The sequence below is a fragment of the Hippocampus bargibanti genome, linkage group LG01 (assembly GCF_051943395.1).
Source record: "Hippocampus bargibanti isolate YZ-2025 linkage group LG01, ASM5194339v1, whole genome shotgun sequence".
Classification (NCBI taxonomy): Eukaryota; Metazoa; Chordata; class Actinopteri; order Syngnathiformes; family Syngnathidae; genus Hippocampus; species Hippocampus bargibanti.
In genome coordinates, this window is record NC_142734.1 from 2,315,168 (window position 1) to 2,331,339 (window position 16,172).

General features: G+C 39.2%; 1 protein-coding gene across 1 annotated transcript; it reads right to left on the reverse strand.

Moving 5' to 3' along the window:
- Positions 1 to 256: 256 nt before the first annotated feature.
- plp2b (proteolipid protein 2b) lies at positions 257 to 12,802 on the reverse strand. Its single transcript, XM_088989829.1, has 5 exons — positions 12,405 to 12,802; positions 6,325 to 6,480; positions 6,154 to 6,252; positions 3,177 to 3,273; positions 257 to 1,893 (listed from the first exon to the last, which is right to left on the reverse strand). Exons 1-5 carry the CDS (start codon positions 12,501 to 12,503, stop codon positions 1,880 to 1,882), a joined length of 465 nt encoding a protein of 154 aa, XP_088845955.1. The 5' UTR covers positions 12,504 to 12,802; the 3' UTR covers positions 257 to 1,879.
- Between the last annotated feature and the right edge of the window lie 3,370 nt (positions 12,803 to 16,172).

Genomic DNA, 16,172 nt, shown 5'->3' on the forward strand with positions numbered 1-16,172 from the left:
GTTTATTTCTTTAATTACAATACAATATCACATTAATTATACATAAAATTAAGACTATTTTGTGTAGTTTTTAAGGCTTATTTAGTAGAAAAGTATGTTTTATGGGGACCTGGGAACGGATTATTCTCATTTTAATGGTTTCTTATGGGAAATAAATGTTTGGCAGACAAACTTTTCGCCTTACACACACTTTCTGGGAACCAATTAAGTTCGTAAGTTGACTGTAAGTCCCAAAAAAAGACAAGTGAAAGAGTACTTGTTGTAACGATGGCTTTTATTTCCCAAAGCTTAAATTGCTTTATATTATGAAATTGAATTTGTAAAGTACATTAGAAAGCAAAATGGCAGTGTTTTAATTTGTGTGTGTGTGTTTTTTATTTTTATTTTTACAAACTGTCAACAACAAGGAAGTTGAGGAAACTGATTAAAAAAAATGAACGTATGAAATTAGACAAACATACACACACCTATACTGTATATAATATATAACAAAAACGGAGCTGGGCTGGATTCAAATGTGTTCGCGATGAAACACACGAGATGTTTATGATAACACGGAACGGCGCAGTAACACTATAACACACGCGAATATTTGAATCTTTTTGGTGAGTGGAAGTCAGCGGTTCATGAAAAAAAAAAAAAAAGATCAAATGGCTAAAATAAAACTGACTCGACCCAAGCAGGTAGATGACTTCAAGTGTTTCAGATTGTGGAATCTCTCTCACGTGACCATACAGGCACTTACTTGGACACACAGTGAAGGACATCAATTTTGAACAGACTGAAAGATTTGTGTGTTTATAAAAAAAAAATAAACATTAAAACTCAAAACATGCAAAGCTGGTCATTATGATGTTAAATAATGTTTAAGGCAACCGTGTACAGTACAGTTAAAAATGGCTGCTACTACTAATAACCAAAAGAGACCATGAAAAGTGGCAATTGACGAGACGATATAGGGCCGACTTCTAACATGGCCTATCAATTGAATCAGGCAATACGTCTGTGTAAGCTCTCAGTCATACAGGAGTGGTCCATCGGTGAAAAGGTTTCTTCAGCCGTCATCTGTACTCCTTTGAAGGTGTCGGACATTTCGCTTCCCATCCAAGAAGCTTCGTCAGCAAACTAAAGTCTTACTGGTAGTTTCGGCCCTATATATATATATTCCTACAGTCCAGACATGGCGGTGCCGGACTCTGCTATGATAGATCCCTGCTCTCAGGTTGGGGGGAGCAGAGGACTAATCCATGCGTCTACACTGATAGCTTCTATTGTCCTGACTGACGACTGGCCTGATTGCCCAATTTGCCCTGGTATCACCTAATTAGCACGATTAATCCTATGTTGCCTAAGCAGTCTATTGTACGAACGATCCAAATTGAACCGCACCCCACCAGGCGATTTAGTGAAGGATTTTGCTGCTTTATGAAAATAGCTTCTTTTACTCCCCTTTCAAACCATCTATTTTCTTTCGCCATGTCTGCTTATTACTGCCAGTAAGACTTTAGTTTGCTGACGAAACTTCTTGGATGGGAAGCGAAACGTCCGACACCTTCAAGGAAGTACAGATGATGGCTGAAGAAACCTTTTCATCGATGGACCATTCCTGTACGACTGAGAGCTTAACACAGACGTATTGATGATACATATGTTGAGTTTTGTGCTTAGAAGGGACATTCCCGCCGTAGTTGATGTGTTGTCACGTCGTTCCAATGGGCAATCTCCATTAAAAAAAAAAAATAATTAAAAAAAATCTGTTGTTGACACAAAATTGAACTTTGACCTGTTCCTTTGAATGTCCTTTGTCTCCTCCTCTCGACAGCCTTCCTTCTTGTTGTTCTGCGGCATACTCAAGAGACGCATCAGCACATTGGCGCGCTCAAACTCTGTCATCTAACGTAACAAAACAAAGAGAAATAAAATAGACCCATATAATTTAGTAATCAACTCTTTTTTAGAGGGTCTAAGGCACAGGTGTCAAAGTCAAGGCCCAGGGGCCAAACCTGGCCCGCCACATCATTTTATTCGGCCCGCGAAAGCAAATCTAGGCTGTCAATTTCCATGATTGCGAAAGTCGCAACCAAAATATCAAATGGTCCGATGTAAATCACAATAAGTCATTATTCTTGACTTCAAATTTGAAAACTCATTATTCATTAATTTTCTAGCTAGCTATCTATTAGCTAGCTAGCTTTCTATCTATTTGAGTTACTTCCGGGTTGAGTCAACGCTGGCGCGTGTGGCTGCCGCTGCTCACCCACAGAAAAACATATTAGCTATCTAGCTAGCTATTTATAAGATGTCTAGCTATCTATTAGCTAGCCAGCTTTCTATCTATTTGAGTTACTTCCGAGTTGAGTGAACGCTGGCGCGTGTGGCTGCCGCTGCTCACCCATGGAAAAACATATTAGCTATCTATCTATTAGTTAGCTAGCTAGCATTCAATCTTTGAGCTATTCCAGGTTGAGTGAACGCTGGCGCGTGTGGCTGCCGCTGCTCACCCACAGAACAACATATTAGCTATCTAGCTAGCTATCTAGCTAGCTATCTGCTTAAAATGTAATGTATTATTATTATTATTATTATTATTATTATTATTATTATTATTATTATTATTATTATTATTAGCTGTCTAGCTATCTATTAGATAGCTAACTTTCCATCTATTTGAGTTACTTCCGGGTTGAGTGAACGCTGGCGCATGTGGCTGCCACTGCTCACCCACAGAAAAACTGATCCTGTGATTGTAAAGTGACCTTGAGAGTTTTGAAAGGGGCTTAGCAATGAAATGGATTATTATTATCATTATTATTATTATTATTATTATTATTATTATTATTATTATTATCTTGTACGTTCTATAAGTAATATGTGTCGGAAACCGTAACTACAATGTGGCCCGCGGCAAAAAAGTACTTTGACACCCCTGGTCAACGGTTTCTAACGCTGTATTGAATGTTTACAGTCCTAAAAACTCAATATTCTGTCCTATCCTGCAATTCGAGTGACAATGACAAAAACCCTGGCACTAGGGTGGACACATTGTTGCACATTGTCTGGCAGTGAACGAGTTAAATACATGCTGAATCTGATAGCATTAAATAACTCAGTTAGCATTCACCATTGAGTACATATCGAGTTAATAGGATACGTTTCAAAATGGCGCTCCCTCTCACCTGTGGCGGCTGCAGTGTGTTGCCTCGTGCTCTTGATTTGCAAGAAGATCGTGTATGTGTCGTAGGCAAACAGCACACTGGCAATCAAGCCAAAAACCTGAAACAGAAAAATGCAGTCAATTAAAACAAACAAACAAAAAAATAAATCCCTCAAAAACCACCAAAACTCATATAATTGTGGTTTGCTATTTTGAAATTCACCATTTTCTAACATTATTCTGCTCTTTCTGTCAGGTAAAGTGCAAGTGATTTCAAAGTAGTACAGTGATACCTTGGTTTACGAACCCCTTGGGTTATGAACTTTTCGGTTTACGAACGTTAAATTTATGAACATTTTACCTTGGCATACGAACTAGCTTTCGGGATACACAATGAGTGATGTGTCGTTCGCAAACGAGCCCATTCTCCTAAAAGAAAATGGCCGCCAACATTTTTTTTGTTCTCTATTCCCCGCCCCCAGTCGTAGGTTAAAACCACCTGATTACCTATCTATTCACTAGCGAATAGCTATCTATTCGCTATCTATTAGCTATTCCATTCGCTAGTTATTAGCTATCTATTCGCTAGCTAGCTTGCTATCTTTTTATGTTACTTCGGGGTAGAGTGAACACTGGCGTGTGTGGCTGCCGTTGCTCACCCACAGAAAAAAGGCGCTTAGAAATGAAATGTAATATATGTATATGTATACAGTGAGATCTCAACTTATAAACACCTTATCTTACAAACTTTTCGTCTTACAAACGTCAAATTTATGAAAATTAAACCTTATAATAAGCACTATTTTCTTAATACACACCCACCACGGCTGGCGGAGTGATCTTCGGCGGAAGCACACGACCGAACAGCACCTGAGGTTAAGTTACCAACAGTCCTTATGGAAGGTGACTCTCTTTCCATAAGCCATCAACGACCATCAAAAAGGTAAATAAAACTTTATTTTACAGCACAGTTTATTTCTTTAATTACAGTCCTCATGTAATGTGCCTCTCTTTCCAAACAGCAATTCCCTTTGACCTCCAACACCATTCCATCAAGCCATCAATGACCATCACAAATGTAAATAAAGTGACTTTATTATACAATGCAGTGTATTTCTTTCATTACAATACAATACCACATTTATTATACATAGAATAAGGTATGTTGTGTGTAGTTTTAAGGCTTATTTAGTTGAAAAGTAAATTTTATGGAAACCCGGGAACGGATTATTCCAATTTTAATGTTTTCCTATGGGAATTTGTTTTTTGAGATACACACTTTTCGCCTTACACACTCTGTCTGGGAACCAATTAAGTTCGTAAGTTGAGGTCTCACTGTATGTATATGTATATGTATATGTATAGGTATATGTATATGTTATTATATTATTAATTATTCCTTCCATTTAGCACACACAAGAAATGTGTTCCATTCTTAGATATTGTAATATGCGATAAATTCCTATGACGGCTGACGCCTTCACTGTTTTTTTTTGTTCTGTGAAGGCCAAGCTGCTCTCGTCTTCCACGCACAAACAATCAAAGCTTGTTTGTTGATGTTGTTCCACTTGTAGCAAAAACACTGGCTCTTTTATATTTTTATTTTGTTTTGTCAAACAGCTGCCGAGCTTTGTTGAAATACTCGCTTGGGTTAATACTTCATTGCCATGACACTGAGTCATGTGCAGCCGTCCACCCATTTAGTCACGCTTGACACATGTCAAGACAGTTGTAACATTTGTACTCAACGTGTCAGGGCGAGGAGAGGTAAGGTGTACGAGAATGCACAAATGACGCTGCCATGGTTACGGAACAATCAAAGTCATTAAAACCTTTCCCTGTGGTATAAATCATTCGTGCAAACAGTTTCTAGCAGTAAAAAAAAAATGGTCTATGAGTATCAGGCTGCTTATTACATAGCTAAATATGATTCAATTCGATTCCAAAATGGCAGATCAAAGCATGCATCGGTCAATTATTCTTAAAGGACAACCGACGACTCCGGACAAGTTGTGTCCATAATTTGTAAAATGGCTTCAAATGACTTCTACTGAGCGTATTTTACAAAGATTCCACCGCATATAGCTATATTTTACGTTTTAAGACTCGTGCTGAATATTCCGGAAGTCTTGTTTGTGAGTTGGTGACGAGTCCGTACGTGACGTCACTAAAGGAACGCCCCTGACCGAAAAAAAAGGACACATTGTAGCAGTCCTTCCATCACGTCAATGCTTGTTTGGTCTGAAAACCTCGTGTTGCACCAGAAAGAGCTAGAGGAGGGCGTCCAAGCTCCATGGAAGGAATTTATAAGCCTGTGGAAACGGACTGATTCATTCGTCACAACAGCTCGGTGGCCATTTTCTGCCTCTTTTTAGACATAATTTAGTACGGTGATACCTTGGCTTATGAACTTAATTGGTTCCCAGACAGTGTGTAAGGCGAAAAGTGTGTATCCCAAAAATTTATTTCCCATCGGAAAACATTAAAATGAGAATAATCCGTTCCCAGGTCCCCAGGCCTGCACCTAAGAGCCTCTTTTATAGGCTACAGTGATACCTCGGCTTACAAACTTAATTGGTTCGCAGACTGATTGAGTAAGGCGAAAAGTGTGTATCCCAAAAATTTATTTCCCATCGGAAAACATTAAAATGAGAATAATCCGTTCCCAGGTCCCCAGAAAACATAATTTTCTACTTTCTAATTTTCTAGGCCTTAAAACTACACAAAATATACCGTATTTTATGTATAATAAATGTATTATAATTAAAGAAATAAACTGTACCGTATAATAAAGTCATTTTATTTACCTTTGTGATGGTCGTTGATGGCTTGCACATCACTCATTTGGCAGCTCAGTGTGTATCCCGAAAAATAGTTCTTATGCCAGGGTAAAAATTTCATACGTTCGTAAACCAAAAAGTTCGTAAGCAAAGGGGTTCGTAAACCGAGGTATCCCTGTAAATTTGAAAAGGTTTGAAAACATGGACAGTTTCACTGACCCCGCCTGCGATGCGAGCGCCGTCACCGCTTCCTCCTATCACGCACACCAGCGAAGTGATGATATAAAGGATTGCGCCGATTCCGGCCCGGAACAGATCCTGAGCAAAAAAAAATAAAATAAAGCTTTTTGCACAGGCCGACCGTAATGGCGTCACACGCTTGACACTCACGCTCCACATCCAGTTGACGAGCTGGAACTGTTTGTCCAGATCCATCATGAAGATGCCGAAGAAGACCATGGCGAAGATCATCTCACAGATGGCCACGGCTGAGTAGCCTCCATACAGGGACGCCGCGTAGCAGATGATGATGATGAAGCTGATCAGCTGTGGGTGGATTAGAACACGGTGCAATCTTATAAAATACAAACAAAAAAAATCGGTTCTCCAAGAACTGTATTTTGATCGACAAGTGACACATTTGTAAAGACGGGAGCTGCAACTGATCTGATTAGCCTTTATTAGTCTCGCAATGGAGATACAGTAAAGTCTCGTTATATCGATATTCAAGGGAGTCCGAAAAAATATCGATATAACCGGGACTATCGATATATCCGACCCTGTTTGCATGTAATTTTCTCCGTGCGTGCATAGAAATAGTATCGATATAACCGGGACTATCGATATATCCGATATCGATATAACCAGACTTTACTGTATTTACATTTCACAGCAGCAAAGTGATGAAAGGAAGAGAAAATGAAAGGTAAGTGTTCAGGTCATTATTAAGGACGTTTCTGTGTTGTCTAAGCAACGGTCTCAGGCAATAAAAGAGGTTGAAAAACTTCATTCTGATATCATCAAGAGGCAACTACATCAACGAATTAATCAGCCCGTTTTCACAGGCTGATTAATTCCTTACACGGAGCTTTGTCACCCTCTTCTGACTCTTTTTTGGTGCTACACGAAGTTTTCAGACCAGCCAAGTACAGCCAAATGCATTGCCGTGATGGAATGACTGCTACAATGTGTCTTTTTTTTTCGGTCAGGGGCGTTCCTTCAGTGACGTCAGGGACGGACTCGTCACCAACTCAAAAACAAGACTTCTGGAATATTCAGCGCGAGTCTTAAAACGTAAAATATAGCTATATGAGGTGGAATCTTTGTAAAATATGCTCAGTAGAAGTCATTTAAAGCCATTTTACAAATTATGGACACATAATATGGAGGCGTCGGTTGTCCTTTAATTGTTGTTTTTAAATGTCCTTTATATATAAACGTTTGTGACATCAGTACGAAGCGTCATCCTTGACCGGGGCAGATACAGCCACCATGATACAAAAAGTTCTTGGAAGTTGGAGCTGAACTGTACTGCATGCATGGATTCTTCAGTGTACTACAAGAGGAATCCTGCATTGCCCACATTGAGAATCGTGAACTCTCTCAGAGGAATTCCCACAAGCATGAAAATACTTTACAATACTCTGACCCATATCTTCTGTCAAAGCTCATATTTTTCCATATGAGGGGAAAAAGAAGGCGCGCATTCTTTTCAATCCTTTGCCCTGAAAGTTCTGCCAGTTTGGAACGAAAATAATCATAACTCACACACACAAAGCTGCCTACGATGGACACGCTTTGAATTGAGCGATTGTTAAAACGGTGTGAGTGGGTGCATGCATTCAAACATTAGCCAACGCTAACAAGCCCTTGAAATCGTCGCCATTTCATGACTTGAACAGAGCTAAATTCTTTGTTTAGAAATGTACCCACACTTTTTTAGATTAAATATATGTTAGCAAGCTGTAAACTAGTACATTTTCAACGCATTGAGACAAAAGGTCATATTTGGTAACAGTGTTAAACAACCACAAATAAAGTATTTCATTTTTCCAAACATTTTTTTTTTTGGGGTTTTTTAGTGAGTACTGATTTATTAAATTGTTTTATGGGGTCCTGGTGTCATGATCTGGTTGGCGACCAACGGGTGGCGCTGTCGGCCCCGCCTGCACAGGTGCTGGTCATCCAGATCAGTGGCAGACTGCCGCGTTCTGATTGGTGACCAACGGGTAGCGCTGTCGGCCCTGCCTGCAGCCGCGCAGGTTCTGGTCGTTCCAATCAGTGGCAGTCAAAAGGACTCCCGGCACGACCATTCGGTGTCGGGTCATTGCACTGTGCAGTGCATTCATTGCATTTTATGCTGTGCATGTGTTTTCTGCACAATGTCAAGTTTGTTTCATCTTGGCAGACTTGGTTTTCTTTGATACTTTGTATTTTTCTGTTCGGATGATTTTGATGTTTTAGATTTTGTACCTGCTGACTTAATTTTATGACAATTTGTCAAACACAACCTGCTGCTCCCTCCTGCCTGCTTTTTTTGGGATCCACAATCGCCATCACCACCTTGCAAACCCTGACACCTGGGAAAGGATTATTCTCATTTTTAATGGTTTCTTAATTTACAATACCATAGCACATTTATTATACATAAAATAAGGTATATTTTGTGTAGTTTTAAGGCTCATTTCATAGAAAATGATGTTTTATGGGGACCTGGGAACGGATTATTCTCATTTGAATGGTTTCTTATGGGAAATAAATGTTTGGCAGACGAACTTTTCACCTTAAACAGACTTTCTGTGAACTAATTAAGTTCGTAAGCTGAGGTATCACTCTAATTTGACTTTTATGGCTCTCTTAGTCAAAAAGATTCCCAACCCCTGCCCTATATCAATCCATATCACTCAAAGAATGTATATCTTCATACCCCTTCGTGTATAAATACACACATGTTAAGTGATATGCGCCATCCCAAAATGACTTTTGCCCCGCCACTGCTCACGCGTCCACGCACGTTCAGATGTTCCCCGACTGGCACAGGCCGTCTCAGTGGAGGGACAGGGAGTGTTTGAGGTCCTACGCAGCCTCACACAAAAGACGCTCTATTCCTAGCAGCTGCGACCGAGCCGTTCGGCTACAAGACTGCTTTGGAATAAGGCAGTCTTGAGAAACGCTGACACCTTCATGCTGCCAGCGCAGCCGCACATCTGTTGGCACGGTGCCCGTTTGAAAAGGTCCATCCAAGCGTCTTCGGTATAATGAGCAGTGTTTTTTTTTTTTTTTTTTCACAGTGACCGGAGCAGTTAATGTTTGGCTAAATATAGTCAGCAGATACATGAGAGTCAAGGGTTGCTCCTTAAACAGCAACGGTTACTAGGGAAGTGACTTTTAGGGTGGTACCGCCCTCCTCAACAACTACAGCAACTCACGAAAGACAACACCATATGTTCAGTACAAAACGGAAATTTGCGTTCCATCGGTGACTCACGGACCACAAAGAAAAAAAGAGATATACAGTGATACCTCAGCTTACGAACGTTTGTCTGTCAAACATTTATTTCCCATAAGAAACCATTAAAATGAGAATAATCCGTTCCCAGGTCCTCATAAAACATCATTTTCTACGAAATGAGCCTGAAAACTACACAAAATATGCCGTATTTTATGTATAATAAATGTGCTATGGTATTGTAAATTAAGAAATAAACTGAACTGTAGAAAAACATTGTTGTGACAGCAACAGATGCGGGCAGACATACTAGAAACGTCATTAATAGCTGTTTCCCTTGCTTGTATGTTTGCTTCAAATTGGACAGATGGGTTATTTGTGGAGCCTGATTGATTATTGATTCAGACGTAGCACTACTGAAGGCCTAGTGATGAAATCCACGGCCCGCTACTGGTTGAGCCTCTGATTTGTTGACCCAATAACATCTTTTTTCCGGCTCCTGAATCCACTTCCTACAATTCATCCTATCTTGGCCACCCACCACCGAAGATTACTTCCTTGAGCACTTAACTCACATGGATGATTGGATGAGGGCGGAATAAACAAAAACGGCGCAACTCCGGACATTGCCAAGAGCCGCTTCTTTATTCCCCGGCAAGGAATTTGTGTTTTTAATGTATGTGGAAGACTGCGCGCCTGCATCTAAGAGCCTCTTTTATAAGCTACAGTGATACCTTGGCTTAAAAACTTAATTGGTTCCCAGACAGATTGAGTAAGGCGAAAAGTGTGTATCCCAAAAATTTATTTCCCATCGGAAAACATTAAAATGAGAATAATCCGTTCCCAGGTCCCCATAAAACATAATTTTCTACTTTCTAATTTTCTAGGCCTTAAAACTACACAAAATATACCGTATTTTATGTATAATAAATGTATTATAATTAAAGAAATAAACTGTACTATATCATAAAGTCGTTTTATTTACTCTTGTGATGGTCGTTGATGGATTTATGGAGTGGAGTGGCCGGTTTCATCAGCATTAAACACTTGATGAGGAACATAATCTTTTTCTTTCACCATCTTGAATGATCCCTTGTATGTGCTTTTTCTGTGATAATTTTATCTAGTTCCTCATCAATTGTGTTCTGTTTAGGGTGGATAGCTTTTTGCATCAAGTGTACAGATGGCTTGTGCGGGTTGTTTGTGGAGCCTGATTGATGGGATATTTTAACCTTGCAGTCTACACGCTGCCTTTGAACTATCAAAGTTGGAACTCTCTCACTGTCGTCTGCCTGTCTCTTTAATGTTAAAACCACCTCCCCTCACTGGTGCGTTCTTGACCAATCACGTGGCTTTAACCGAAGACTGGGGGCGGCGAATAGAGGACAAAAACAGACGGCTGCTATTTTGTTGTTAGAAGAATGGGCTAGTTCGCGAACGACACATTGAGGCAGCTCCGCGTACGAAAAGAGTTCGTATGCCAAGGTAAAATTGTCATAAATTTAACGTTCGTAAACCGAAAATTTCGTAAGCCAAGGGGTTTATAAACCGAGGTGTCACTGCAGTCCACAAAGCTCACTACAAGGCCCCAAAATATACCCTGGTTGTCACAGTAACGACAGACACACTCGACAATAGCCCAGCAAAACGAGGGCGGAGTGAAGAGTGCAGTTCAGCCAAAGTAGTAAAAGTGTAGTGTAATTCTTCACCCTTTGTGAAATGTAACCCAAGAATGCCAGAGAGAATGTAAAGAATTGTCAGGGGAGGAATGTATGTCACCTTAACACACAGTTGTCAATGTAGCCTCTGAATGCTAATCATGCAGCATCGACTTGATGTTTTTTGGTAACATCTGTACCAAAATTTAACATTAATCTTCTGTTTGTCACTCAAAATGCATTGAGTGTCGTTTTCTCGGTCAGGGGGCGTTCCAGACGTGATGTCACGTCAGGCATCGTCATCAACTCGAAAACAAGACTTCCTAAATATTCAGGAATTATCTTAACCGTCTTAAAATGTAAAATATAGCTATATGCCGTGGAATCTTTGTAAAGATTACGTTCCTTCAGTGACGTCACGTACGGTATCGTCACCAAACTCAAAAACAAGACTTCCGGAATATTCAGCGCGAGTCTTAAAACGTAAAACATAGCTATATGCGGTGGAATCTTTGTAAAATACGCTCAGTAGAAGTCATTTGAAGTGATTTTACAAATCATGGACACAACTTGTCCGAAGGCGTCGGTTGTCCTTTCAATATTCAGTACAGTAAAGTCTCGTTATATTCAAGGGAGTCCGAAAAAATATCGATATATCCGACCCTGTTTGCATGTAATTTTCTCCGTGCATGCATAGAAATAGTATCGATATAACTGAGACTATCGATATATCCGATATCGATATAACGAGACTTTACTGTAATATGTAAGGCAACTCAGCGTTTGTCGTTTGTTGTTAACTTCCATGACAATGACACAAGCAAAGCAAGCAACGCTGGTCCTCAAAAGCCATCGGTTATTTTTAATTTGTTCGCCTTGCATTGCTCTTCTAAATATTTTCCAACGCTAGATTTTAATGCGTGACTGTCCAAACAGATAAAATAGCATAGAGACAGCCTCAAAAAATGAATTTGACGATCCTGCATTGAGCGGTTAGATTGCGTCCCGGTAACAAAGTCGAGCACATAAAAAAAGAGCTTGTAGCTTTTTCCAAGTACGTGGAAATGTTAAAAGCAAAAAGTTATAAAGCGCGCGGCAAGTTACAACGCACCACCCAAAAAAAATTATCTTGTACAGTTCCTCCATTTTAAATGGAGAAGGAAGCGTGTTAGTAATACGGTGGCATGTAGTAAACAATCAGACCCGAACAGTTACAGAGAGCAACAGTTACGAACATTTTACAATTCGACCCTCGAGTTAAATATAATGTAACATCCAACAATTTGATCCCATCGTTACTGCAAAAAGTGTCAATCTAATCCAGTAGTAGCATTGATAGAAAAGCAATGGGGTGAATCACTTACTATTTCTGCCGCGAGGATACAACCTTTTTGGGTCCTCACGTAACTTTTCAGCTTCTCCAGACAGCTTGCATCAGAATTGGACGCTGACGTATCGGCCATTCTTATTTTTAATGCTGTTGTTTTAATTAAAGTACAGTAAAAGTAAAGGCGATCCAAGCTTTAGCGAAGACGTCCCACGACGCACCCTTTGGTCCCGCGCACGAGCTCGCTTGTCTTCGTGTTAGCTGAGTGACAAAACTAAAACAAGTATGAGGGAAGTAAAGTGGTGGAAGTGAGCAAGGAAGGGGTACAGCAGCTACGAAAAGGACTTGTTCGCAAGTTGAAAGCTGGGGAGGCAAGAAAAGGAGAGCAGAGGAGCTGTCTTGTCACTCATTGGGGCGTTGGCTTTCACTTTTCTCCACGGGTGAACTATGCTGCCTTCAATGGTGACTGGGAACTCCCACAATCTCAAATCGGAAACCTACGTTCCACGTCGTCAGTTTTTCAAGAGGAAATTATTAGTAAATATAAATTACACTTTTATAGCAGCTTTTGAATTACATGTTATATTTTCAAATGTATTAAAAAGTCACCCATTGTGTTAATTATCAAGAAAAAAAGCGGTGGAAATACATTAAAAAAAACCCGACTGTATCTATTGTAGCGAGTTGCCTTCAGGTATTCCAAGACACGTCAAAATAATGAAAAATGGTTGATTTCCTTGACAGATTTAATTAATTCAATAATGGGGCGCCCATTACATTTTAATTACATTTTATATTTTTAATGTATTAAAAAGTCGCCCATTGTGTTAATTATCAAGAAAAAAAGCGGTGGAAAACACATTTGAAAAAACGACTGTAAGTACTGTAGCGAGTTGCCTTCAGGTATTCCCTGACACGTCAAAATAATGACGAAAAAAATGGTAGATTTCCTTGACAGATTTAATTAATTCAATAATGGGGCGCCCATTACATTTTAATTACATTTTATATTTTTAATGTATTAAAAAGTCGCCCATTGTGTTAATTATCAAAAAAAAAAAAAAGCGGTGGAAAACACATTTGAAAAAACGACTGTATGTAAGTACTGTAGCGAGTTGCCTTCAGGTATTCCCTGACACGTCAAAATAATGACGAAAAAAATGGTAGATTTCCTTGACAGATTTAATTAATTCAATAATGGGGCTTTAATTACATTTTATATTTTTAATGTATTAAAAAGTCGCCCATTGTGTTAATTATAAAAAAAAAAGCGGTGGAAAACACATTTGAAAAAACGACTGTATGTAAGTACTGTAACGAGTTGCCTTCAGGTATTCCCTGACACGTCAAAATGATGACGAAAAAAATGGTAGATTTCCTTGACAGATTTAATTAATTCAATAATGGGGCGCCCATTACATTTTAATTGCATTTTATTTATTTTACAAATTATGGACCCAACTTGTTCGGAGGCGTCGGGTGTCATTTAAGTATTGGCTAAAAACAAATGTTGACTGTATATCTAATAGTATCCATTTATGAATTTACAGTATTATTTTCTTATGTGTGTACTTATACATATATATATATATATATATAAATATTTAAGTATATATTAAAATATTTAAATTTCAAACACACTTATGACAAAGAAAAAAAGGAGATCCCTTTGAACATAAGAAAACACATTTTAACCTTCAACAGAATAATTTCAAGTTTATTTCTTTTTTTTTTTGTTGTTTCAACATGGAGCCCATACAGTAAGAATACAGCAGAATTCCGGAGATCCTTGGATATTTTTCTTCTCTGGTTTATCATTATCATAAATACTAATATGTATACATCATACACAATAAACACGGCACTATTCAAAGGTGTAGAGAGAATATCACAAGACATCATTCACCACTAACAACAGAGTATATTTCATTTGAGCATATTTATAAGAGCTACAGAGAGAAGAAAAACTGTGTTATGGGGGGGGGGGGGGGGACAAGACAAAAAAATGGAAATAAAGAAGAGAGCGGATCCTAAAACATCAGGGGATGGACACATATTCATTCGGAGATATGATTTGTGGAATCCAAACTACAAATGATGACACAGCTGCAACCATTTCAGACACAACCGGCACGGCCTGTTTAATTCTCATTATTGCCGAGATTGTGCTTTGTGTAGAACTGTATCGGAGATGGATGGAAAAATGGCGTCATGTTACTGCGGAGTCTGCCCGAAATAAGTAGAGGGACACTTCAGGATAAGAGGAAGACGATGCATGCGGTAATTTCACTTGCCATTCAAAGGAGAAGCGAGAAAGAACGATTCGGGAAACAAATACAGTCATACCTTGGCTTACCAACTTTAATTGGTTCCCAGACAGAGTGTGTAAGGCAAAAAGTGTGTATCCCAAAAATTAATTTCTCATAGGAAACCATTAAAATGAGAATAATCTGTTCCCAGGTTCCCATAAAACATAATTTTCTACTTTCTAATTTTCTAAGCCTTAAAACTACACAAAATATACCTTATTTTATGTATCATAAAGTCGTTTTATTTACCTTTGTGATGGTCGTTGATGGCTTGATGGAATGGAGTGGCCGGTTTCATCAGTATTTAGCACTTGATGAGGAAGTCAAAACGTAACCTTCTTTCACCATCTTGAGGAATGATCCCTTCTAGGTGCCTTCTCTGTGATAATTGTATCTAGTTCCTCATCAATTCCACCATGATGTACTTGATCCACTGGTGAAAAGATGCTTTGATTGTCTCCTCTTTCATCTAGAATTGCTTCATGTAACAAAGAGGGTACAGAAAGTTCTTAAGAAGGAATGACTCTTATGTGTCTTTGTGTTGATATACAGTAAAGTCTCGTTATATCGATATCGGATATATCGATAGTCCCGGTTATATCGATACTATTTCTATGCACGCACGGAGAAAATTACATGCAAACAGGGTCGGATATATCGATAGTCCCGGTTATATCGATATTTTTTCGGACTCCCTTGAATATCGATATAACGAGACTTTACTGTATTATCTTTGTGTTGTCATATTATTTGTGATAGTTTTTTTTTTGTTCTTTTGACTTCAAGACGGCGCCACGAGAGTGGCTGCCTTTGCAGCAGCACATGTATTTTGTTTTTTCTACTTTCATTCCTTTCATCACTTTGCTGCTGTGAAATGTAAATTTCTCCACTGCGAGACTAATAAAGGCAAATCCAAACCGGTCAGTTATGCAAAAAAGGTTGGCTACCACTGGTTTGTGGAGCCTGATCGATGGGATATTTTAACCTTGCAGTCTACACTCTGCCTTTGAACTATCAAAGTTGAAACTCTCTCACTGTCGTCTGCCTGTCTCTTTAATGTCTAAACCACCTCCCATCACTGCCACGTTCTTGACCAATCACGTGGCTTTAAACGAAGACTAGGGGTGGGAACAGAGGACAAAAACAGTCGGCTACCATTTTGTTGTTAGAACGGGCTCGTTCGCGAACGACACATCACGCATTGAGGCAGCTCCGTGTACGAAAAAAAGTTTCTATGCTAAGGTAAAGTTTGTATGCCAAGGTAAAATTTCATCAATTTCGTAAGCCTGAAACGTTCGTAAACCAAGGGGTTCGTAAACCGAGGTATCACTGTATCTGCCTTTTGAAGGGTGAGGTCTTAAACATGTACTCTACCTTATTGTTATTTACTCACACTTGAAGTTATTGTAAAGTGGGGGAAGGAGGCGGGCGCTGGGGGCGAGGACTATCGGACTGTCTTACAACTTTCTGAAACCGCACCGCACAAATAGGACAAA

Excerpts from the sequence above, each read along its gene's own strand:
- plp2b (XM_088989829.1), bottom strand. The coding sequence starts at position 12,503 with ATGGCCGATACGTCAGCGTCCAATTCTGATGCAAGCTGTCTGGAGAAG. Across the intron at positions 6,481-12,404 it reads GTATCCTCGCGGCAGAAATA|CTGATCAGCTTCATCATCAT; the intron begins GTAAGTGATTCA and ends ATCCACCCACAG. Across the intron at positions 6,253-6,324 it reads TCGTCAACTGGATGTGGAGC|GATCTGTTCCGGGCCGGAAT; the intron begins GTGAGTGTCAAG and ends TTTTTTGCTCAG.